Below are 23,759 nucleotides of genomic sequence, written 5' to 3'. Positions count from 1 at the left end.
TTTATTTGACAGACAGAGATCACAAGTAGGCAGAGAGGCAGGCAGAGAGAGAGCGGAGGAAGCAGGTTCCCTGCTGAGCAGAGAACCTGATGTGGGGCTTGATCCCAGGACCCTGGGATCATGACCTGAGTCGAAGGCAGAGGCTTTAACCCACTAAGCCACCCAGGCACCTCTCTTTTTTCTTAATCTAACTAAAGGTTTGTCAATTTGTTGATCTTTCCAAAGAAAAAGTGTTTGGTTTCACCGATTCTATTATTTTTGTATTCTTTATTTATTTTTGCTCTAATCCTTATTATCCTTATTACTTGCCTTCTCTTTATTGCTTCAAACTCAATTTAATATATTCCTGAATTAGTTTTTTTCCTCAAATACATAAAATGTGAAAATAAATAAGTACCTCTGTGCCATGAGACAAAGAATAGCCTATTCATTAGATTTACTGTTTAAATCCACACGAACAGCTCTCACGTAATTAACAGAATATTACTATGTCTTTATGAAGACCTTCAGAAGAGGCCTAAGGTCATGGCGGAGAGCTACCCCAGACTGCATGTTAAGGCCATCCTCTAGTCTTCAGGACTGTGTCAGCCTGAGAGAGAGCAATACCACGAGCTTCTTGGCACTTACATGAACAACTGAAATCAAGTCTCTCATTTTTAGACTATGGCGTCATCATGGAACACATCAAAACTTGGTCTGTTTCTGTGGAAAATGAGTATGACAAGAATCCTGTGATAGCCTATAGACAACGATTCCTCCTCTTGAGAGAAAACCATGGATCTAAGTGATTACTATAATGCGATTCTATAACTCTCCCCAGAGATGTGCTCCTATGTCCCTAAGACTAGCTTTCTAAGGGTGTGCTGGGAAGAGTTGCCTTCCCTCTCATTCCCATTTGCATTTCTTGCTTAGCGTTCACACTTCACCTTGTCTGACCCAGATCACCATGACCAGGTATCTCATTCTACCCGCCTCCCTCCTACTCTTCTCTGCACTTGTGTGCTTCATAACCATGCTCGTACTGAGTGAGACACCCAAGGTCAGGTCTAAGGGGATGGGATCAGGTGGCTTCAGCAAAATCAAGAAAGGCATGACAGGTTTAACTGAAGGGGTTAAGTGGGGTCAATAATTACTTACACCAATTAGGAGACATTCCATGGAAAATAGTGAAACACTAGTTCAGACAATAAAGATGGTTATTTCCTTTGATGACAGGAAGCCCACAGGTGATATACTCCAGGTTTACTTCATCAGCTCAACAGGCATCAGGAAGGACTGAGGTTCTTTCCACAATTGGCCACGTCATCTCGCTGTGTTGGCTTTGTTCTCTAGCTGGATCCTCCCTGGTTGCAAGTCACCTCCATCATTGTTCACGGTTCAGTGAAGTTCTACTCATCAACTGAAACACAATGCTAAACAATTCAGCTTGGCTTTTGCATGCTGGGGAACCATGTGGTGCTTAGCTACGAGAGATGCTGATTCTTTTGAACAGATACCGTTCTTTTGAACAAAGGTATCTTATCTATGGAGTCTGGTGATCTATGCAAACTCCACATTCAAGCACAGTTGAGGGACTGCTGTTGAAGCATGGATCACTCCAGCCCTGCCCATACACGCGGACCCTTCTTCTGTTGGCTGTTTCTAAACTGCAGTAAAAAACAAAGAAGCACTAAATGGATAACCAGGAAAGGAAAGAGGAAATACCAGGGTAGTAAGATACTAGAGTTAACATGATCTTGGAATAGGCACAAAGTTAGTTGCTTAATGTAGTTGTAAGATAACAAATATCTATGACAAACTGGCCATTGTCCGTTTACTTGATGAGAGCAAAAGCGGTAGCAAGAAACATTTTAATTATGTTCAGTAAAATTTACAAATTGATTTGCAGCCAGGAACTATATACAGTCTTTATGTAAATTGCCTCATTTAATCCTATCAACAACCACATAACATAGGTATTATGCCCAATTTAGAGAAGAAAAAAAATTGAAGCAACAGTTTAGCTTGCTCAAGATCTCATAGATACTAAGCGAAAGCTGGAATTTGAGAACCAGAGTCTAGTTTCAGAAACCATGTTTTTAATCAATAGTTTTTGTGCTTATATAGATAGCCTGCCCTATCCCCCAAAGCATTTAGCCTTTTCCCTTCTTTTTTGTTTCTTCACCAGAAAGCCTCTTCTTTAGTAACCTTTAAAAAAAAATGTCACAGATGTCTGTAATTTAAAATGTTGTATTTGACACCATGCACTCTTTAGAGTGGAACAACTATTTCAGAAATCCTATGAATAAATTATCTGCAAAAACACCATATTCTGTAATATAGTAGATTGATTAGAAAAGTTCTACTTAAGACAAATTAGAATAATATAGAACAATAGAATTCAACTCTTTTCTTTTCCACTAGGAAGGACACAACAGATAATGTTCACTTCTGGATAAATTTGTACAACCACTGGCAATTCAAGTCTTTCATTCTCTTTTGGATATCCAGGGCTGACCAACCAACTTTTTACTTGCTTCCCATTCCTTAGTTGCAAATTCTTTCCCATTTTTCTCAGTTCTAAATCCAATCTATTTCTACGTTCCAAAGACTTAAGTCCTATTCTCCCATCTCTTCAGACTATCTTGCCTCCTACATCATTGACGAACCTGAGGCCATCAGGCTTGACATCCATCTCAGAAAAACAAGGCCTCCTCTTGTTCTGGTCCAAATCAAATTCTCTGTGCTCTTAGTTCTATGCTCTCATCTCTTCAAGGAATCTGACCACTAATTTTCCATTCTACCTCTTATTTTGTGGTAGATTTGTCAAATACACTGCTATCATGCTCGCAGCCTCCCATGAGGGAAAGCGATCCATCCAAGGTCTTTATCAAGGGGCAACCATGTTTTATACCATGCAAACTCCTGGGTACTAGCTGCTTGGACAAGGTGGGCAACTATCTCAAAGGGCAGCCAATTTACAGACTGGCCAGAGAATTAAGACTTGGCCTGGCAATGAAAAGATGAGCAGGGCCTGTTGCCTACTTAAAACTTCTCAAAGGTACTCACTACTTTAAGAGTGAGAAACCCATTTTAAGGAAGATGAGTAGATTTTTATTATTAGAAAAGTTATGAAATGATCTTTGATGCATATCTTGCTTGTGAAAGTTAATGTTCAGTGGAAATTTATACAGAGTTATACAGTGTTTATATTCAGTGGAATATAAATATTGGAATTGTAGTATATATTGGAAATAAATAGTGGAATATGTAAATATTTTAATGTTCAGTGGAAGTTTATACAGTGTTATACAGTATTTATACAGTAGTTGCTAGAGAGCTATATATCTTAGCACAGAAATAACCTATATAATTACTGGAAATTACTGACAAAAATACCTTTCAGAGCAGCCTATTATACGAATTTTAAATGTCATCTGATTCTTACAATAATTCCACAATGTAGGTTCTAATATTCATAATGTTCAAATAAGGAAACTAAGGCTCAGAGAACTTGAGTTACTTCCGAAGGTCACTCAGTTAATGACTGGCAGAGTTTGGCGTCTGGATCCAAGGCTTATACTCTGATACTACCTCTGGCTTTTTCCTGGTGAAAAACATGAAGGCATTGCCTAGCTTTATCATCTGTCACCTTGGCCATAACAACAAAATGGCTGGAGCTGGCTTAATAAACATCTAAAAAGCGTAACATTAACAGATGAGGAATGGGAGGAAGGAAAAAAAAATCAAGGTGAGGGCAAATTTAGTGTACAGCAATGCGTGCCATTGATTTTGTAAGTAGGTAGACAGGGTGTCTAAAGATTACTTCATGAGGAAGGATAGTGCCTTTGGGAAAACTTGGTAGCTCCTGAGCATACAAAAGATCAAGAATGAGAGGTGCTGGGGCGCCTGGGTGGCTCAGTGGGTTAAACCTCTGCCTTCGGCTCAGGTCATGATCCCAGGGTCCTGGGATCGAGCCCCGCATCGGGCTCTCTGCTCAGCGGGAAGCCTGCTTCTCCCTCTCTCTCTCTGCCTGCTGCTCTGCCTACTTGTGATTTCTGTCTGTCAAATAAATAAATAAAATCTAAAAAAAAAAAAAGAATGAGAGGTGCTCATTATTAGGCACATATATTAAGCAAAATAAAATGACACAAGATTGGCACACATGCTTGCTTAATGCACTTAGAAATATCAGGCATTTCAGCCGATAAAAAGTAGGGGTTAGGAAGTCCATAATGAAAAGGCACATGTTTACCAAATATTAATTTGATCGAAGTTCTGTGAAAATATCACTGACCCGTGAGTATTCAGACATTCTATAAAGTGGAATATCGAAAAAAGAACATCTGTCAATGGGAAAACGGCTTCCTGCTACAGACCGTCTTAAAATCTGTCATGGCAGGGGCGCCTGGGTGGCTCAGTGGGTTAAAGCCTCTGCCTTCGGCTCAGGTCATGACCCCAGGGTCCTGGGATGGAGCCCCGCATCGCATCGGGGGGGTCTCTGCTCAGCAGGGAGCCTGCTTCCTCCTCTCTCTCTGTCTGCCTCTCTGCCTACTTGTGATCTCTGTCAAATAAACAAATAAAATCTTAAAAAAAAAAAAATCTGCCGTGGCCAAGTTGGAATCTATTCCTGATTTTACACCATTTTGTTCATTGTTTAACATTTAGAAGTACACCTCTTTGAACCAGAGACACCTCAACAAGGAGAAAAGTAGTTAAGACAAAGATTGGCTTACCAAGAGCAATTTAGTGGTGTCTTTGAAGGAAAAACCCCATTACAAGGACATGATCCACACTGCCTTGAATTTGGATCACCACATGACTTCTTTAATCTTGATTCTTTTCCCAACTAGCTTACAAAATTGTGCTCAAGCGGAGAAACCAAGGCATGGTTCAGATTTGTGATATTTTTCTCCTTGGATCAAAGATTCTGAGCATCCATCTATGAAAACACGTAGCTATTGATCTGAGTATGTAATTACAGGGGAGCAGTTTCAGCTTGGAGGGATGGTAAACAGAGAGCAGGTTTGCTCCATAGAGCAGATTGGCTCACACTTAATAATGCACCAATCACGGGCTATGAGTCAACATGCCAAGGGATCAGGGCTGTGCTGTCCCTACTTTGAAAGCTCCTGATGCCAACACGCACAGTCCTTCTGTGGTGCCGTGTCGCTGAGCGCTGCTCCACTGGCCCAGGTCCAGACACTACCAAAGGCTCGGGAGCCGGATTTCCTGGAGAACAGAACCTTTCTCCGGTTCTGGTCGGCCCGGCTGGACACTCTGTTCAAACTCCAACCAGAGAACAGGTTTGGACCTCGGGAGGCAGGCTGGGGCAGAGACCCGGGATCTGCTCTGTGAACAACAGCCTCAGGCGCCCCGCAGGGTGGTTCAGAGAGCACGTTTTCCGCACCGCAGGTGGACAGGGTGTGACAGGGTGTCCTGTGCGGCCCGCCTCAGAGACGCGGGCTCACTCCCGCCCCAGGGCATTTCAAAGATCGGGGCAGTGGCTGAGTCAGTCCCGGAGGCGCCCGCCACAAGGAAGCTCGCCCACGCGAGAGGCCCAGCCGACGCCAGCTCCACTTCAGCTGCAGGTCTCCGAAGCTCCCCGGCTTTTTGCGCCGGTGCCACCGGAGCCGCAGGCGGGGGTCCCCGCGCGTCCCAGCGTTCCCGGTACGAATACCCGCAGCGCTCCGCGCCGCGCAGCGAATCTTGAGGGCCCAGACCCAGGCGGAAGCACAGTCCGGGCCCTCCCTCTGCCCGCCGGAACCGGAAATCGCTGTCCCGGAGGGTACGTCGCCCTCCGCGGGCCGCGCCGCACCATGCTCCGCGGACCCCAGCGCTTCATCAAGGTCTCGGTGGCGCCGGTCGCTGCCCTGGCTGTGGCGCTGCTCTCGTCGGTCTCGCGCTGCTCCCTCCTGGAGCGGGAGGACCCCGCGGTTTCGTCGCTCAGCCCCTACTTCGGTACTAAGACCCGCTACGAGGATGCCAACCCCGGGCTGCTGCCGGATCCCGAGGCGCCGCGGAGGGACCCCGAGCTGCTGGAGGACACCTGCACCCCCGTGCAGCTGGTGGCCCTCATCCGGCACGGCACCCGCTACCCTACGGCCAAGCAGATCCGCAAGCTGCGGCAGCTGCATGGGCTGCTGCAGGCCCGCGGGCCGAGCGACGGGCGCGCTGGCTCCGCGGGCGGCCGGGACCTGGGCGCCGCGCTGGCCGACTGGCCGCTGTGGTACGCGGACTGGATGGACGGGCAGCTGGTGGAGAAGGGGCGGCAGGACATGCGACAGCTGGCGCTGCGCCTAGCCTCCCTCTTCCCGGCTCTCTTTAGCCTCGAGAACTACGGCCGCCTGCAGCTGGTCACCAGCTCCAAACACCGCTGCGTCGACAGCGGCGCCGCCTTCCTGCAGGGGCTGTGGCAGCACTACCACCCCGGCCTGCCGCCACCCGACGTCGCAGGTGACAGCCTGGAGCCGCGGGGGGCAGGGACCCCTGGCTCGGTGTCCCCTCGCTCCCTCCGTCCCCAGGCCCCCGGGTGCCCATCTCGTGTCGCGTGTTCAGGGCTGGGTTGTCTGTCTCCCTTGTCCCCACGCATATTCATCTGTCCGTTCATCAGGGATGCAGTGCACACCTTTCTGGGGCTGGACGTGCTAGCGGGCGTCGGCTGACCGGACAGGAGAGGAGACCGCCGGGCGCGGTTCTCCGTGTCGCGTTCCCAGACAGATTGCCCCCTCTCCGAGCACCAGCCCTGCCTTTCCTCCCTTCCTGGCCGCTAGTGCCAGCACTTTCCTTCTTCGAGCTTTGCTTCTTGAAAACTGTTTGGGTTTTTTAACTTACTGATTCTTTTTTTTTTTTTTTCTTTTTTAAAATTACATTGGTTCTGGACCCACATCCCACATAAGGAAGCGACCCTCAAGCTCTCTTGACTGCTGTGCTTATTTCTCTGTTTTGATCTTGTATATACTATAGTCTTACCCTCCCTGTCGCTGTGGTTCCGGGTCATACTCAGTACTTGTCTGATTTATCCCATTACTTTTGCGGAACTGGAGAGATCATCTCGTGGGGCCCTGGTATTCCACAGGTGAAGAAGCTGAGCCCAGGAATGTCTTGTTCATTGTCCTTGGTTCGTCTGAGGACCAGAGTCAGGCCTGGAATCCATGCCAACCCCTCCCCCCCAAAAAAGTTTAGTCGTCACAGATACTAATAATAACGGATACTTAACGCCTGCTTTATGGCTTTGTGCCAGGCATGCCTGGCATTTATTTCACTAATCCTTACAAAAGCCCTCTATTTTCCCTCTACCTAACAGATGAGGAAATTGAGCCATTGGTGGCCTGTTTTCGCATGGCTAGGTATGGACCCAGGAAATCTGATTTGGAGCTTGGTCTCTTAACCCGAATACACTGCAGTCCATTCGTCTTGTAACTAGGAGTAAGGATGAAAGCAAATAACATGTTTGTGCTGGAGGGATGAGCAAGGGTTAGTATTTTGTTGGGCAGTTTTTAGGTCAGAGATGACATGAGACATTGTTTAGCTTTAAACCCAAGTGAAAAATAAATTAGACTAGTTTGTCATTTTTCCAGTAGCATTTTCTCTTAACACAGTTCAGCCATCTCTAAGAAGTCATTCTTTTGATTGTGTGTCATGTTACTGCTATGTGGGTAGTTCTCTTGGCTGACTTGTTTACTCACTTGTTGAATTGTGCTTTTTAGTGATTAATATAGTAGAAATTCCCCACAAATCTGTTAAATTCAGTGAACATTCAAAGCAGAATATACTTCGCTCTGGCACAGTGTATATAATGTATACCAAAAAGGGGCTACTGGCCCTGCTGGGATGAAGTCTTAGAGATTGAATCCCTTGCCTGGCTACTTCATTATGATCTCTGTAGTGTGTGTATGTGTATATGTGTGTGTGTGTGTGTGTGTGTGTGTGTGTGTGTGTGTGTGTGTGTGTGTGTGTGTGTGTGTGTGTGTGTATATGGAGAGAGAGAGAGAGTAAGTTGCCTGTTGTGTTCATCTGGGTTTTCAAGGGAGTCCACTGAATTAGATTTTGTATTATAGCAACAGGACAATACCTTTGTTTCTGTTTAAAGAACAGCAGGAATGAGTTAATAGCAAGGACAAAGAATCCAGATCCACTTGGGAAATTGTATTTTGAGGCCACAGAGAAACAAGACAAAGGTCACTTATTTTCCAAGTCCGGATGTTTTACCAACTATAATCCAGTTAGCAGTGACATCGGGTAGGATTATCCATTTCAGGAGATCCTGAATTGAACATGCAACGTACACATAAATATGTTTTTTCAGACTCACATCCAGAGCAAAACGGTATGACTGATTTGATTTTCTCATTTTGTAAAGAGTAGTGGTATTCTTCGTGTTCTTTTCGTGGTAAATTATTGGAGAAATGATGATTGAAATCGATGTGCTTTGAATATGACTGAAAAAACAGGCACCCCCCCCCCCAGTAGTTGAGGCATGATTGCGGATACTTTTATAATACATATTTGCTGCCAAATTGGGGAAATAATGGAACTTAGGGATTCTAAATGGAAAACATCTGGGAGCTTTAGTTATAAAATAAACCAAAAGCAGAAGCACCAAGCACGATGAAATACAGAGGACCTGAAAGGATGTTTTGTGCTGTTGTCAGTAGTTTTTGTCCAAAGCACTCTTTTGTGAAGTAACACAGTGTTGGGAAAGTTAATACAGAAAATACACTATATAGGCCTTGGCTTAGAGAAGAAAAACAGATTTGATCTGCTGAATTAGTCTCTCAACATTGTAGTTAGGAACATCGCTAGTTTTCAGTTTGCTTTCTCCCAAGTTTTCTGTGCCCAACAGAAGTAGTACTTAGAGAACACGTTTCTGCACTTACTAGGCTTTTCATGTCTAATTATTTTTGTTTTCTTTCAGGAAATATTTATTTCAGCCACCTTTTTTTTTCACCGTTTAGTAATGCAGTAACATTTTATCTCTGATTCTCTGTTTCTTTAGTCTTTTCTAGGATATACTTTCATGAATTACCACCATTACAAATGGGGAATAATTTTGCTCTGTCTCTCTTGATCATTGTGTGCTAAAGACATGCCAATAAATAAACAGGTTTTTAGTGTTCTTTTTCACACTTGAAACAAAATTTTTAGTAATTTGAGATGATCACTTATGTTGGTGGTATATGTATAAACAAAATTTTTTTTCTGTTTCAGACATGGAGTGTGGACCTCCAAGAATTAATGATAAACTAATGAGATTCTTTGATCATTGTGAGAAGTTTTTAACTGAAGTGGAAAAGAATGCTACAGCTCTTTATCATGTAGAAGCCTTCAAAACTGGGCCAGAAATGCAGAACATTTTAAAAAAGGTTGCAGCTACTTTGCAGGTGCCAGTCAGCAATTTAAATGCAGGTAATGTGCCCATTATCTTTCATTCGAACTCTGAAATAATTTTAAATGGTTCTCAAACTCTGAAAATGAAAAAATATGGAAGCATAAAGTAATTCCTTTTAAAGGCCCATGATTGATTTTACATTAAGAAAATAATACACTGTTGTCAAGAAAATGGTATATATCATGCTTACTGTTTTGAGATTCATATACTTCTTTGAGCTTTATGTAAATGAACGTACACGATTTTTGCTATATTGTGGATTTTTTTTTTGAGAACAGAGGTATATAAAGCTTTGACTGTAAGCGTTATTTATATAAATTACATTTTTAAAAATTATTTCCTCAAAATGATAAAAGTGGAAAATTATATAAAATTCTTTAGCTGTTGAAGCTGTTCAGAAGTGTGTATGTGTTCATGTTTTGAGGAGGGATATTAGAAAGTAAAAAAAGCAAAGTAGTGTGGGCATTTTCTTTGAGGCCTTTAAGCCTAGCGATGCTAAAAAGAATGCGCATTTGTGTCTGTCAAAAGGTGTTGCGGTATATAGGCTGCCTGTTGCAATTTGTCATGCAGCCTTGTACACCGGGGGGCGGGGTGTGGGGGGGCACTGTTAATAATTATGCTGGAGAAAGCAATGTCTACAATAGCCAAACTATGGAAAGAACCTAGATGTCCGTCAACAGGTGAATAGATAAAGAAGATGTAGTATATATACACAATGGAATATTATGCAGCCATCTAAAGAAATGAAATCTTGGGGCACCTGGGTGGCTCAGTGGGTTAAGCCTCTGCCTTCAGCTCAGGTCCTGATCCCAGGGTCCTGGGATCGAGCCCCGCATCAGGCTCTCTGCTCAGCGGGGCCTGCTTCCCCGGTCTCTCTCTGCCTGCCTCTCTGCCTACTTGTGATCTCTGTCAAATAAAATAAATAAAATATTAAAAAAAAAAAAGAAATGAAATCTTGCCATTTGCAAGGACGTGGATGGAACTAGAGAGTATTATGCTGGCGAAATAAATCAATCAGAGAAAGACAGTTACATGATCTCTCTGATATCAGGAATTTGAGAGGCAGGGCGGGGGGGTTGTAGGGGGCAGGGAAGGGAAAAATGAAACAAGATGGGATCAGGAGGGAGACAAACCGTAAGAGACTCTTAATCCCACAAAACAAACTGAGGATTGTTGAGGGGAGGGAGGGTAGGGAGAGGGGGATGGGGTTATGGACAGTGGGGAGGGTATGTGCTATGGTGAGTGCTGTGAATTGTGTATAACTGACGATTCACAGACCTGTACCCCTGGGGCAAATAATACATTATATGTTAATAAAAATAAGTAAAAAAAATTATGCTGGGGAAGCAGGTGGAAAGCCAGGGCACATGTTCACCTGCCAATAGGAAACAAAGAAAAAATAATGGGATTTTTCTCTGATTTCTAAGAATTCATAATTCATATAGCAAATGTCGACAAGCATACAAAGATTGGGGATTTCTTATATTGTGAATAAACTTCCAAAAGGCTAGAAGTTGGGAAAATAATAGACTAGAATCACGGAGCCTGAATGCTTTATAAGCATCAAAAAAAAAAAAATGAACATGCCTGTACTAGCATTTAAAATTGAATTTTTTTCTTTCCCCAAAGTGGCTAAACATTGTGGTCACCTCCAGAGCTTTAAAATTTATTTATTTTAGGGGCACCTGGCTAGCTCAATTGATAGGATATGTGACTCTTGATCTCAGTGCTATGAGTCCACGTTGGGTGTGGAGATTATGTAAAAATAAAAATTTAAAAAATGATTTTAGTGGTAAGTAATTTAAGCCTATAGATAATAATAGAGGCTGATATAATGAATGAATGTCGATATACCCACAACTCAGTTTTATCAAATTTCAACATGCTGCAGTTAGTTTCTTTAGGGAATTAAAGTCCATCAGTCCCTCTCTGGAAGTTTATTTCTCTTCTTCTCTTCCCAGCGGTAGTCATCATGAACTGAGCATTTAAATCACCCCATGCCAGTTTTTATGTTTCTGTACATAAATGGTATGTTGTTCTGCAGGTTTTAAAACTTACATGAATGGTATTGAACTATGATTTCAGTCTGAAATTTGATTTTAATTCAACTTATTTTCTATTATTAAAATTACTTTAAAAGATTTTATTTATTTATTTGAGAGAGACCAAGACAGAGAGAGACAGCGCATGAGCAGGAGGAAGGGCAGAGGAAGCAGCACGGTCCCTGTGGAGTGGGGAGCTCAGCACAGGGCTCGATCCCAGGACCCTGAGATCATGACCTGAGCTGAGGGCAGACGCTTAACCTGCTGAGCCACCCAGGCGTCCCTCAACTTTTTATTCTTTATTTTAATGTGTGTGATTTTAGTCCTACATTTTAACTTTATGTACAGAATTCGTTTATGTAACTATACCAGTATCTAGCTATGCCTTTGGTTAGTAGGGGGTTAGACTGTTGAAGATTTTTTTAAAAATAATTTTTGGTCTCAGATTATTTGTGTTTTACTGATGGGGTGACTGAGAGCAACTTCTTTTTGGAGGCAACATAAGCATAGTGGTTAAAATCATGGGTTCTGGAATTGGACTGTTTGTATTTGAATTTTGACTCTGTTTTACTGTCGACTAACTCTGTGGTCTTTACAAGTTCATTAATAGTTCTAGGCCATAGTTTTTCTGTAAGGTGGGTACAGGAACTGTACCTTTCTTTTAGGATTATTCAAGGATTATGTGAAATTAATTAACGCGGAGCATTAGTACAGTGCCTGGCAGAGTAATGGCTCAAAACTACTGTAGCTATTTAAATCCTTTTGTTTTTAATGTAGAGGGGTGATAACATATGTATTTACTATAACTCATTTTTACTTAGCAGTGTATCTGTCTTATGTAGCTCTGTCTCGTTTTTTGTTGTTTTTTTTTTTGAATTCTCTGTGATTTCATAGGATATATGATTCAGATTCTAGGTCAATGATAGTTAAAAACTTATTTAACCCATCAGATTTTACTGGTGGAGGGGACTGGACCTAATACGGTGCAAATTTTTTTTTGTAGGAAATCATTTTCCTACTGAGGTTTTTCTTAGTTTTTCACCCTTTCAAATGATGTTGCAGTAAACATTTTTATAATCTGGTTTTTGCCCTAGAGAATTTATAAAGTGAATAACTGGAGGTGGAATTGTTGGGTTGAGGACAATGAATATTTTACACCTTGACACATACTTCCAGATTGTTCTCTGAAAGTGAGGAAATTATGTCAACAATATATGAGATCTCCCCCTTATCCAACAGTAGCTGTTGTTAGTCGTTTTGATTTTTGCCAGTTTGATTAATGAAAAATGGTATCTGGCTTTAATTTGTATTTCTTTGGTCACTTGTGAAGATGAGCATGTCTTCCTGGGTCTGCAAGCTACTTGCATTCCTTCTGGGGTTTGCCTCTTCCTTATCTTGTCCATTTCTATCAGATTATTTTTGTTTTTCTTATTCTTAGGGACCCTTTATGTGTTACAGATTTATTGATTATATATCCTTTAATTTTGCTTGACAAAGGATAAATCCTTTGCCTATTGTATGTTCCTAACAGGTTTTCTTAATTTATTGCTCACTTTTTCAGTTTATGGTGCCTTTGACTGTACCCTTTTAGTCTGTTACATAGCCACGTCTGTCTTTTCATTGTGGCTGTTCGATGTTGTATTTTGCCTAGGAATACTCTCTTACCCCAAGATTACTATATTTTCCTATGTCTTCCTTTATTTTACTTTAGTTTTTAATGTTTAAATCTCTGATCTATCTGAAATACCTTTGAGGTTCCAAAAGACTGGCCAGGAAGTCAGCATGGTCTTTGTGACACCTCATGAAGAGTTCACACCTATTTTGCAGGTGGGATGATTGAGACCAGAGAGGCTGGAACCCCTTGCTCAGGATGATTAGTGGCAAAGTTAGGTCTTATAGCCTGTCGTTTTCTCAAGTGTTTTTTGGTGAAATTTTTCCGTCAACTTCCTTCCAGTTAAAGAACAGACCATTAGGATCGACTTTCATAATTTCAGAACTAGAACTTTGAGTGTGAGTAAGTCACGTTCTTTTTATCGAATATCCATGGTCTTTGAAGTCACTACATTATATTAGATATTAGGATTATCAACCCTTTTGTTTATTCAAGCAAAGTTTTTAAATGCCTTTTGCGTGTGTTCTCAATTAAATATTCTTTTTGTACTGTATACTGCCTTAGGGGAAGTTCTTTAAACTCAAACCTGGTTCCTTGGGAACAAGGAGAGACGCTGAAGTTAAAAAGCAAAGCGCAGGGCAGCCCTGCAATGGCTCCCGTTCTCTCCATAGCATCGAGCAGCGGCCCTGTGCCTGTGACCAGACAGCACAGCCACCTGTCATAGCCAGGGACTTGGTGCCCTACCCTTCCCTTCAAAACCCAGGGCTATTTAAAGGTCATATAATCAGCTCATTCTCAGTGTAAAAATCCAGGTAACTTAACCTGACATCTGCCATCTCACTGAGCAATGAAAACTGAAAGACGGGTGCCATTAGCATGCTCTCTCTCTCCAGTGTGTGACTTTCCCCTCTTTGATTCTTTCCTTCTTGACCCTTGGTTTTCCCTCCCTCCTGACCCCCATTTACTCTGCCCTCTCTCCACCTTTTGCAGTCCTCATCCATTTTTGCATCCTCCTCTCTGTACTCCTGCCTCACAGAATGAAGCGTTGTGTCCTTAATAGTGCAGTTCAGCAAAGGTAGTTTGTTATTCCTCATTTTCCAGATGGGCTAAACTCGGTTGGATTTGGTAGGCAAACGTGCTCTTAACAAACACATTACTTTTAAAACCAGAAAAAATGGTAACTTGTAGACCAGTTAAATGTTTTAGTTTCATTGGACTGCAATTTCTACCTTGTGGTTTCTTCCTGACAGTTCTAGTTCTGCCTGTTTGGATGGTACAGAGTGGGTCCTCATTCTTCGATAATCTGATAATCAGGAAAAGGCCGAATCATCTTTTTCTCTATGCTGAACCTACCCAGGTCCTTGGACTGTGCCGCACGTGGCATTCTGTAGCTATTTAGCCTCTGGAAGATGATGGAGAAGAGTAACTCACAGATTCTACCTTTCTTTTTTTCCCCCCCAGATTTAATTCAGGTAGCTTTTTTTACCTGTTCATTTGACCTGGCAATTAAAGGTGTTAAATCTCCTTGGTGTGATGTTTTTGACATAGATGACGCAAAGGTAAGTATTATTTTTGTGGTTTCTTTGCTATTTATTTATTTATTTACTTATTGCATTATTTTTGTTGTTGTTGTTACTTGAAAAAGCTTTTCAAAAAATAAGTGGAACAGGGAGCATGAGCTGTCTTTGACAGACTTATCATTTTCCTTACATAGGGAATGAATTGTTCAAATGAGGTCTACATACTTACAGTTTGGGTTCAGAAAACTTTGGAAAACATTCTTCTGTGATGATTTGATTTCCGGATCCACCCAATTAAAACCCTATTTTACCCCTCATGAGATTTTATTGTTAGAAGGGATTGTAGAGCTATTAAAATCCAAATTCTTTTTAAAGGAAGCTAGAGCTCAGAGAGGATGAATGGTTTTTCAAATACCTAACTTTTCTTTCTTAATAGTTTTTGTGATAAATTGAGCTCCATGTTCCACCCGGTCATGGCAGTGAGCCCTCCACAGTTTCGCTCTGCCTGCTTCGTATGCTCTTTCTTCCCTCTTCACTCATACTGCTTCTTTCAGACTCTAGAAGAGAGAAGGCCAGGCAGGCCTCAGCTGACTTTGAATGAGGCAGATTCTGGTCATTTCTGGGATGTTGGGAGCCAGGAGGTAGGGTAGGAGAGTGTTAATTGTTTTTGTGAGCATTGAGGATGTTGGCATTGGATAGGATTCTGGTGTCTGTGTGGATCATTCAGGCGCGTGGACTTGTGAAACTTCAGTCACCTCTCGCATACATATAAAATGTTCAGTATGCCATGTGAAAATCGATTATTAACTTTAAAGCTTAACATCAGGTTTTGAAAAGAAGTGTACTGTTTGCCAGATACTAGCAGGTTTTTAAGCCAAGAGCTAATGAACATTTGAGGATAAACAAGTGATTTTATTACTCAAAGACCAGAGTGACCACAGCAGATTTAAGGTGGTTTTACGTGTTACCAGGCTCACGTGGGACTGGGGCTTAGCCATGTGATTGGAAGCAGAGGAGAGGACCCTCAGTGAATGACTGCTCTCAGACACTGAGCACCAGTGGTAATGAGTATGATCTCTTTTCCTCTCTGTCTGCTTCTCTCCTCTAACTGTCCAAAACTCATCTCTTAGAAATTTCCTGACCAGGGGCACCTGGGTGGCTCAGTGGTTAAGCCTCTGCCTTCAGCTCAGGTCATGATCTCAGGGTCCTGGGATCGAGTCCCACATTGGGCTCTCTGTTCTGCAGGGAGCCTGCTTCCTCCTCTCTCTCTCTCTGCTTGCCTGTCTGCCCACTTGTGATCTCTCTCTGTCAGATAAATAAAATCTTTAAAAAAAGAAAAAAAAAATTTCCTGACCATAAAATTAATAATTATGCCAGTATAGGTATAAACTGAAATTTAGGGTCACCATTCACATGGGTCAAAATACTGCCCTCCCTTTTTACCTTCCCTACCCAGTTTGCTCGAGGGAAAAAAGTTGATAAACAGAAGTAACTGAATACTGTATAAATGTTTGGTGGGCATTGGCCAAGGGAAATTCACCTCTTAACAGAAGAGCAATTTCATTTGTCCTGGTTACTGCCCGTGGTGGGATGTTTGGCACGTGCTCACCAGGCCCTGCTCTCTGCGCAGTTCCCGTTGCGAGCAGCAGCATCCCTGGGGTCTCTTCCATGTACCGGCTTTGGGTTTAAGTGCCAGCTGCTTTTCCATGCCGAGGACGCACACCTCCCACCGCAGCCAGCCACTACCTGTCCTGTTTGTCCTTGCGACACCTGCCACTTTCCCTTCCTTTTCCTTATTTGGATCCTTCTCCTTGGAAGCATTTTGCTCTTGCTTTTTGTGCATCTGTCTCTTCGGGAGGTAGTTTGACACATTCCAAAATCCTGATCTGCTTCCTTTGCCTTGATTCCCACATGTGTTAGAAGGTGGAACTATAGGGTTATGCAGGTACACCCCTGTGGTTCTAAGATTCTGGACTACTTGACTTTCTCTTTCTTCCCCCTCCCCTTTTCTAGCATTATCCTTTCGTCTCTTTATTATTGCCTGTGAAGAGTTTTTTTTTGCAACTTATTTTGAAAATTTTCAAACTGACAAAAATCGTAAGAATGATAACAGTAAACACTCACATTTGTGAGTTGTTTACTTTTCTTTGCCACATTTGTTTTTCTTCACAGATAGGAGTTTCCTATTGCTGCCATCATGAATTACCACAGACTTAGTGGCCTAAAACAATACAGATTTATTATCTTACAGTTCTGGAAGTCAGGCGTTCAGAATGAATCTTACAGTGCTAAAATCAAGATGCAAGTAGTGTGTTCTTTGTGGAGCACACAAGAGGAAAATCTTGCCTTTTCCAGTCTCTAGAAGCCCCCTGCATTTTTTTATTTTTTAAAAAAACAAACCTCTGCTTCTATGGTTGTATCTCCTACTCTGTCCTTCCTAAACTACTCCTTATAGGGATCTTTGTGATTACATTGGCACATGTATGTAGCCCAGAATAATTTTCTCATTTTAAGATCCTTCATCATACCTGCAAATTCCCTTTTATCATGAAAGAGAATACAGTCATAGGTTCTAGGGATTAGGATGAGGACATCTTTGGGGAGCATTTATTCTGTCTGCCACATATATATGATCTTTTTTCTTTGCAGACTTCAAAGCAGTTCTCCTTGAAATACTTGAATATGTATCTAAAAAACAAGAACATTCTGCTACATAAAGAAAGTATAATTGTTTTATGTATATATGTAATAGTGCAGTATTATCTAGTACATACAATATTGAAGTTTTCACATTTGTCTTAATAAAGGTCTATATTTAGACTTTTTTCCCCCCTTAAACTCAGGGTCTAATGAAGGATCACTCATTGCATTTACTTGTCATGTCTTTTTAGTTTTCTTTAATCTAGAGAAGTACTGCAGCCTTTTGTCTTTTAGACATTGGCATTTTGCAGGCGTCTGGACTTTTTTTTTTTTTTTTTTGGCAGAATGTGTTTGTGTCCCGTTTCCAACTTTTGATTAGGTTAACGTAGACTAAGGTTTAAGCGTTTTTGACAATACTGTGTAAGTGATGTTTCTGTACTGAGGAATGCGTATCTTTTTGTCACATTATTGATGACGACATGTTTGATCGTTTGGTTAAAGTGATGCTTGGCAGACTTCTCCATTGCAGAGGTGCTTTTTTAATCTTTGTAAATAACTTCTTTATTTAATTAGCCGTGATCTATGGGGCGCCTGGGTGGCTTCAGTGGGTTAAAGCCTCTGCCTTCCGGCTCGGGTCATGATCCCGGGGTCCTGGGATCGAGCCCCACATGGGCTCTCTGCTCGGCGGAGAGCCTGCTTCCCCCTCTCTCTCTGCCTGCCTCTCTGCCTACTTGTGATCTCTGTCTGTCAAATAAATAAATAAAATCTTTAAAAAAAATAATAATTAGCCATGATCTGAACATTTAGAAATACATGTTTATTAAGTTAATTGAATAAGAGCTTCCTTTTTATATATTAAAAAGCAAGTAAGTTTCTTCATTTAAAAATGCAAAGTTCTCTTTTGATTTATGTTTCCTGTGATTATTTTCTTTTTTAATGATTTGATAGAAAATAACTTCTGTCTCTGCTTAGAACTTTTCACTGTGAAATAGGTTTATATACTGAAGTATTTACAGATGAAATAACTTTACTTTAGATTTAAATTTACTTTAGAATAATCCAGTGGTGGGGCACCTGGGTGGCTCAGTCGTTAAGCGTCTGACTTTGGCTCAAGTCATGATCCCAGCATCCTGGGATCAAGCCCCATATCTAGCTCCCTGCTCAGCAGGGAGCCTACTTCTCCCTCTCCAGCTCCCTTGGGCTTGTGTACCCTCTCTCGCCTCTCTCGCTATCTCTCTCTGTCATAAGTAAATAAAATCTTAAAAAAAAAAAAAAAAGAATAATCCAGTAGGTGATGGTGGGAGATAACTAAAACAGGAGTAGCCAAACGATGATTGTTACTGAAATTGGATGATGGATACACAGGGGTTCATCATATTACGGTTCACTATTTTTCACATTTGAAATTGTTTATTAAAATATTTTTGAAGGGGCACCTGGGTGGCTCAGTGGGTTAAAGCCTCTGCCTTTGGCTGAGGTCACGATCCCAGGGTTCTGGGATCGAGCCCTGTATCGGGCTCTCTGCTCAGGGGGGATCCTGCTTCCCTTCCTTTCTCTCTCTGCCTGCCTCTCTGCCTACTTGTGATCTATGTCTGTCAAATAAATAAATAAAATCTTTAAAAAAAAATTTTTTTTTTAATTAAAAGTGAATAGACATTTATTAAATTCTGAGAATCACAGAGATTATTGGATATCCAGAACCTTGTGAAATGCTGGACCATGGGTGCTTTCATAAAGCAAACCTTGTTTGGGTGCCTGCTCTCTGCTAGGCACATGGTTGGAATGGAAGATTCTAACATAACATAGGCATTGTCCCCTTTAAGGAGTGAAAGACACAAACCATTGGAAGGCAATAGGATGGCTGTAATTAGGTATAGAGATACATAAAGGAGAAAGTTGGTGTAATGGCAGTCGATCTTTATAGAAGAAATGACACATGAACTAGGTACTTTTTTTTTTCTTTATCTGGTTTTTATTCAACTTTGTTTTTATGCTAAGATTTTATTCATTTGAGTGGAGAGAGAGAGCGAGCTGTGGAGGAGGGGCAGAGAGAGAAGCAAACTCCCTGCTGAGCAGGTAGCCCTGGATGGGGGTGCTTGTTCCCAGGACCTTGAGATCATGACCTGAGCCGAAGGCAGGTGCTTCACCCACTGAGCCACCCAGATGCCTCTATTCAACATTTTTAAAGATTTACCTATGATGATGCTATAGTTCACTTATTTTCATTGCTATATGGTATTCCATTGTATGAATTAATCATTTTTACCCCCTCCCCCCTTGCAAGTCCATTGTCTTGTTGGTAGACGTTTGGGCTGTTTTCAGTTTGGGGCGCTTTTTTTTTTTTTTAAAGATTTTATTTGTTTATTTGACAGAGAGAAAGATCACAAGCAGACAGAGAGGCAGGCAGAGAGAGAGAGGAGGAAGCAGGCTCCTCGCTGAGCAGAGAGCCCGATGCGGGGCTCGATCCCAGGACCCTGAGATCATGACCTGAGCTGAAGGCAGAGGCTTAACCCACTGAGCCACCCAGGTGCCCCCAGTTTGGGGCTCTTAAGAACATTATCGTGTAGGTCCTCTGGGGTGTACGCAGACATATTTCTGAAGGTCTGGGTCTGTGGTAGAATTGCTGGATCACAGGTTATGTAGAACTTCAAATTTACTAGATAATAATGCCAAACTATTTTTGATGTCCCAGCTTATGTTTCTGTCTTCTTTTCATATCTTTTTTTTTTTTTAAACGCTTTGACTTTATTTTTTTAAATCTTTGGAATTCGTGGTAGTACGTTCATTTACTCAGCAGTTTTTATTTGGCTGACTGTTTTAGGTATATAGCAGTTTTCTATTTCTTTTGTGTGTTTGTACAGATGCTGTGCTGGTTCCCCTTTTTAATTATTACTCATCTTTGCAGCAAGGTTAGCTTTTTTTCCTCCCTAGCCAGCCAGTGGGGATGAACAGCTATTCAGAAAGGAGTAGTGTTCCTTCCGCTTCAGAGTTGCTTTCCTCTGAGATCCTCTGCAGGTGCTTCCTGCTGACCTTGACCACCAGTCTGTCTCCTGGGAGCCGTATTACAGACTGTGCAGAGAGGCTCCCCTCAGGCCTCCTGGTTTCAAGCTAAGAGGTGTTGACTGTGCTCCTCCTAGTGTTCCCTGTGCTTTGAGGATCTGTCTTCCTCTGGTTTTGTGAGATGTTTTGATTTTCAGTGCACTTGGGAGCCCTCCCTTGTTTATGACTGTGGTCAGGGGGATAAAGGTCTCTTAATCTCTTCGATGAAGTCATTTGCATTTCTGTTTTTCATGCATTTTCTTTAGGGTGATTTTGAGAGAACAGAGAGGTATATCCTTATTCCATCCTATTAAAACCCAAGGTTTTTTTTAAATTTTCCAGTGAAGAATGAAGAATGAAGAACTTGTAATTCTTCGTCATAAAATGTGATGTATATTTGGAGTAGTCTCGTAGTTATTGATGTAGTTTTTGAATGTTGGTGTGTTGGTGGGGTGAGGTCTGGAACTGACGGCTAAGAAAGAATTCTTGAGACATCTTTGGTGCAAAAAAGTGGTTTTATTCAAGCACGGGGACAGGTCCATGGGCAGAAAAACCTGCTGCCCCGTGATTGTGAGAAGCAACTGATTGTATACTTTGGGCTTGGGGGAAGTAAAGATGAGGGAAGTTTCGGAAGGATTTTCACATGCTGAAGAGGATTCAGGAGAAACTGGAGGCCTTGCTGTTGTCAAACCGAGGTGGTGGTTCCCTCTAGCAACGCATTAACCTGGAGACAGTTGGGAGCTTCCTAGAGGAATGTTAATACTCTGCCCTACCCAAGTATTTGTCAGTGGGCTGCAGGTTATAAGGACATTTAATTTGAACTGTATTTCCTTCCGCTTTTGTTTCCCACAATAGATATCATTACCAATTAAGGAAATTTATTTCTTGCTTACCAAAGCCTTCTATTTATTATTTTTAAAATCAGGGATGTGTGCTGAATTTTTGTCACCCGGAAAGATGATTGTGGTTTTTTTTTTTTTTTTTTAAATCTTCCAACATTAAATTGTTAGTACATTTTCTAGTATTGAATCATCCTTGCATTCCTTCTTTCTTAAGATAAATTCTCTTACAGACTGCTTTTTCTCCTAGTTAGAGCTCACATTTCTTGTTTCTTCATGTATTTCTAGCAATTTTTTATTTATGGACATTGTGAATATTATATTGTTGAATGCCTAAATTTTGTTGCCTTCCTTTATAGAGTTCTGAATTTTGTTTTATTTTGCTGTTAGGTTACTTGTGGGTCACCTTGATCCCTTTGAGGTTTATTTCTGAATTTCATGCTCTGGATCTGACCTACAAAACTCAGAAACAAACCTTTATTTGTAAACATGCCTTTACTGTTAAGTGTGACCCTTCTGGGGTCTATGTTGGACGTCCAGGTGTCTACTGAAATTCTCCTACTTAGGCTGCTTGGAACTTGAATATCTCCCAGCCTTGTGATAGGTCTGAAATTCAGCTTATAATTCTCACAACACTGAGCAACAGAGTCAAGAGGACCCCCAGATTTCTGGAGCGTTTTTTTGTGTAGCTTCTTCCTTTCTGATACTCTGTCCTGCTAATTCCAGCCCCTTAAGACTGCGTTCTGACTCCTCTCCTCAGCAGGACTGCATGATTCTGCCTGACATCCCTTCCCCCCTCTACCCCCCAGCCTCTGCAGGCCAAAGTTTCAAAGTGCCTCCAGGCGGAAACCTGGGCGTTTGTAGGGTTTGCTTTGTTTTTCTCCTCTCCGTGATCACAGTTCAGTGCTCAATACTCAATGACTGAAAACATTTGTTTTACATATTTTGTCCTGTTTTCTACTTGTGTATGTCCGGAGGGCATGCCTGGTGTTACTCCATCATGACAGATGGTACCTTCTTTCAGTAGACTGCTGAATTTTTTTTTGGTAATTTCATGAAATTCAAATTTAAAAGAATTAAAAAATTTTTCGGTAATTTCATTAAATTGTTTAAATGAATTAAGCATTCATTAAATTGTGTTTGTAGTGAGGTTGTTTATGGCCATGGCTCTCATCTGTGAGTGGTATTGATGGCCCGGCCCTATCCTTTTCCTGGCTGGGGGGTTAGAACACAAGGGGGGGATTTCTTTGTGCACCAGTGACTAAGAGCCATAGTTGAGAGCACAGGAATTGCAATGCAGTGGGCTGAAGTTTTCCTGGCCCTTTTCTCTGTGCTTTCTTTGTTCAGTTTTGGGTACAGGCTTCCATTGTGCTCCTAAAATGAGTTGAGAAGCTTTCTGATATAAGAAAAATGTTAAGGTTTGAAGTCGGCAGCCAAGAAAGTATTCTTGTGACGTCTTTGGTGCAAAAAGGTGATGTTATTAAAGCACAGGGACAGGACCCGTGGGCAGAAAGAGCTGCACTGGGGTCATGAGGAGTGGCCCATTATACACTTTCAAGTTGGGAGGGAGTTAGGGATGGCGTGAATCTCTAAGGAATTTTGGAAGCAAGGTTTCCAAGACCTTGAGGGGGCTAGCTGTTGTTGGGAAAAGGTCATTTATTACCGTCTAATAAAACCTGAATCATGAGACCCTTCAGATGTATATCGGTCGGCCATATGCTTGGGGGGGTGATTGCCAACATGTATTTTGGGGGGTTTAGAGATAAAGAAAATTTCCAAAGGAATTTTTATATGTTAAAGTAGACTTACAAGATCCTGGAGGTCAGGTTAATATTGCCTGTTGCTGTCAGCAAAGTGTCAACATCCAGGCAGCTGAGTCTCTAGAGGAAGGTCACTCTGTCCGTTTCGAGAACTTGTCTGTGGGCTCTAGGTAGTGAGGAAATTTAATCATTTTTTTTCTGTCTTTGTTTCCCACATCACTTTCCATCCTTTCCTGTACTCTGGAATAACTTAATTATTAGGAACTAACTCTTCTTGAAGGTTTGGTAGAACTACTTTAAACCAAATATGCCTGGTCTCTCTCAGATAGACTTTTATCTCTAGTTATTTTGTGTAGTCATATTTTTCTGTGTCAATTTGGCTAATTTATATTTTCCTAGAAAAACTGCTTATTCCATTTACATTTTCAGATCCTTTTGAGATAACGTTTCAATAGCATGCATGTGTGATTTTTAAAAAATCTTCAGGCATATCTCCTTTTTCATTTCTGATACTGTTTTATTTCTTGAATGGATTTGGCAGAACTTTAATTCTTTTAATTTTAATTCTTTCATTTAAAAAAATTTTACTTTGTCCCTTTTGCTAACTTCTTGATTTAGTTGCTTCTTTAATGTATGTTTAGTTTTGTTTTTGGTATATGGCTCTTTGCTCTTAAATTTACTATGGCTTGCACTTAGTTTCTCTACGGACCTTTTTGGGGAAGAATAACAATTACTGCAGTCTTATCTTGTACCCATTTAAAAAAAGAAGATTTTATTTATTTATTTGACAGAGAGAGGGACAAGTAGGCAGAGAGAAGTGGGGATGGGGAGCAGGCTCCCTGCTGAGCAAAGAGCCTGAGGTGGGGCTTGATCCCAGGACCCTGAAATCCTGACCCGAGCCGAAGGCAGAGGCTTAACCCACTGAGCCACCCAGCCG

The 23,759-nt window shown here is 41.7% G+C and overlaps 1 protein-coding gene across 2 annotated transcripts in view; it reads left to right on the top strand.

Annotated features, from left to right (window-relative positions):
• Nucleotides 1–5,050: 5,050 nt before the first annotated feature.
• Nucleotides 5,051–23,759, top strand: part of MINPP1 (multiple inositol-polyphosphate phosphatase 1) — a 43,721-nt gene continuing 25,012 nt past the window's right edge. Inside the window, exons 1-3 of one of the 2 annotated variants that reach the window (XM_047702824.1) lie at nt 5,086–6,435; nt 9,190–9,387; nt 14,486–14,583. In XM_047702824.1, coding sequence (XP_047558780.1) covers nt 5,115–6,435; nt 9,190–9,387; nt 14,486–14,583 — 1,617 coding nt within the window. In that variant the 5' untranslated portion in view covers nt 5,086–5,114. Of the gene's footprint in view, nt 6,436–9,189; nt 9,388–14,485; nt 14,584–23,759 lie in introns of both variants that reach the window. The other variant, XM_047702825.1, reaches the window with a different exon arrangement.

Source organism: Lutra lutra, chromosome 14 (genome assembly GCF_902655055.1).
Source record: "Lutra lutra chromosome 14, mLutLut1.2, whole genome shotgun sequence".
Lineage (NCBI taxonomy): Eukaryota > Metazoa > Chordata > Mammalia > Carnivora > Mustelidae > Lutra > Lutra lutra.
Note: the sequence above shows the minus strand (reverse complement) of the source record. Positions and strands in the feature narration are given on the sequence as shown.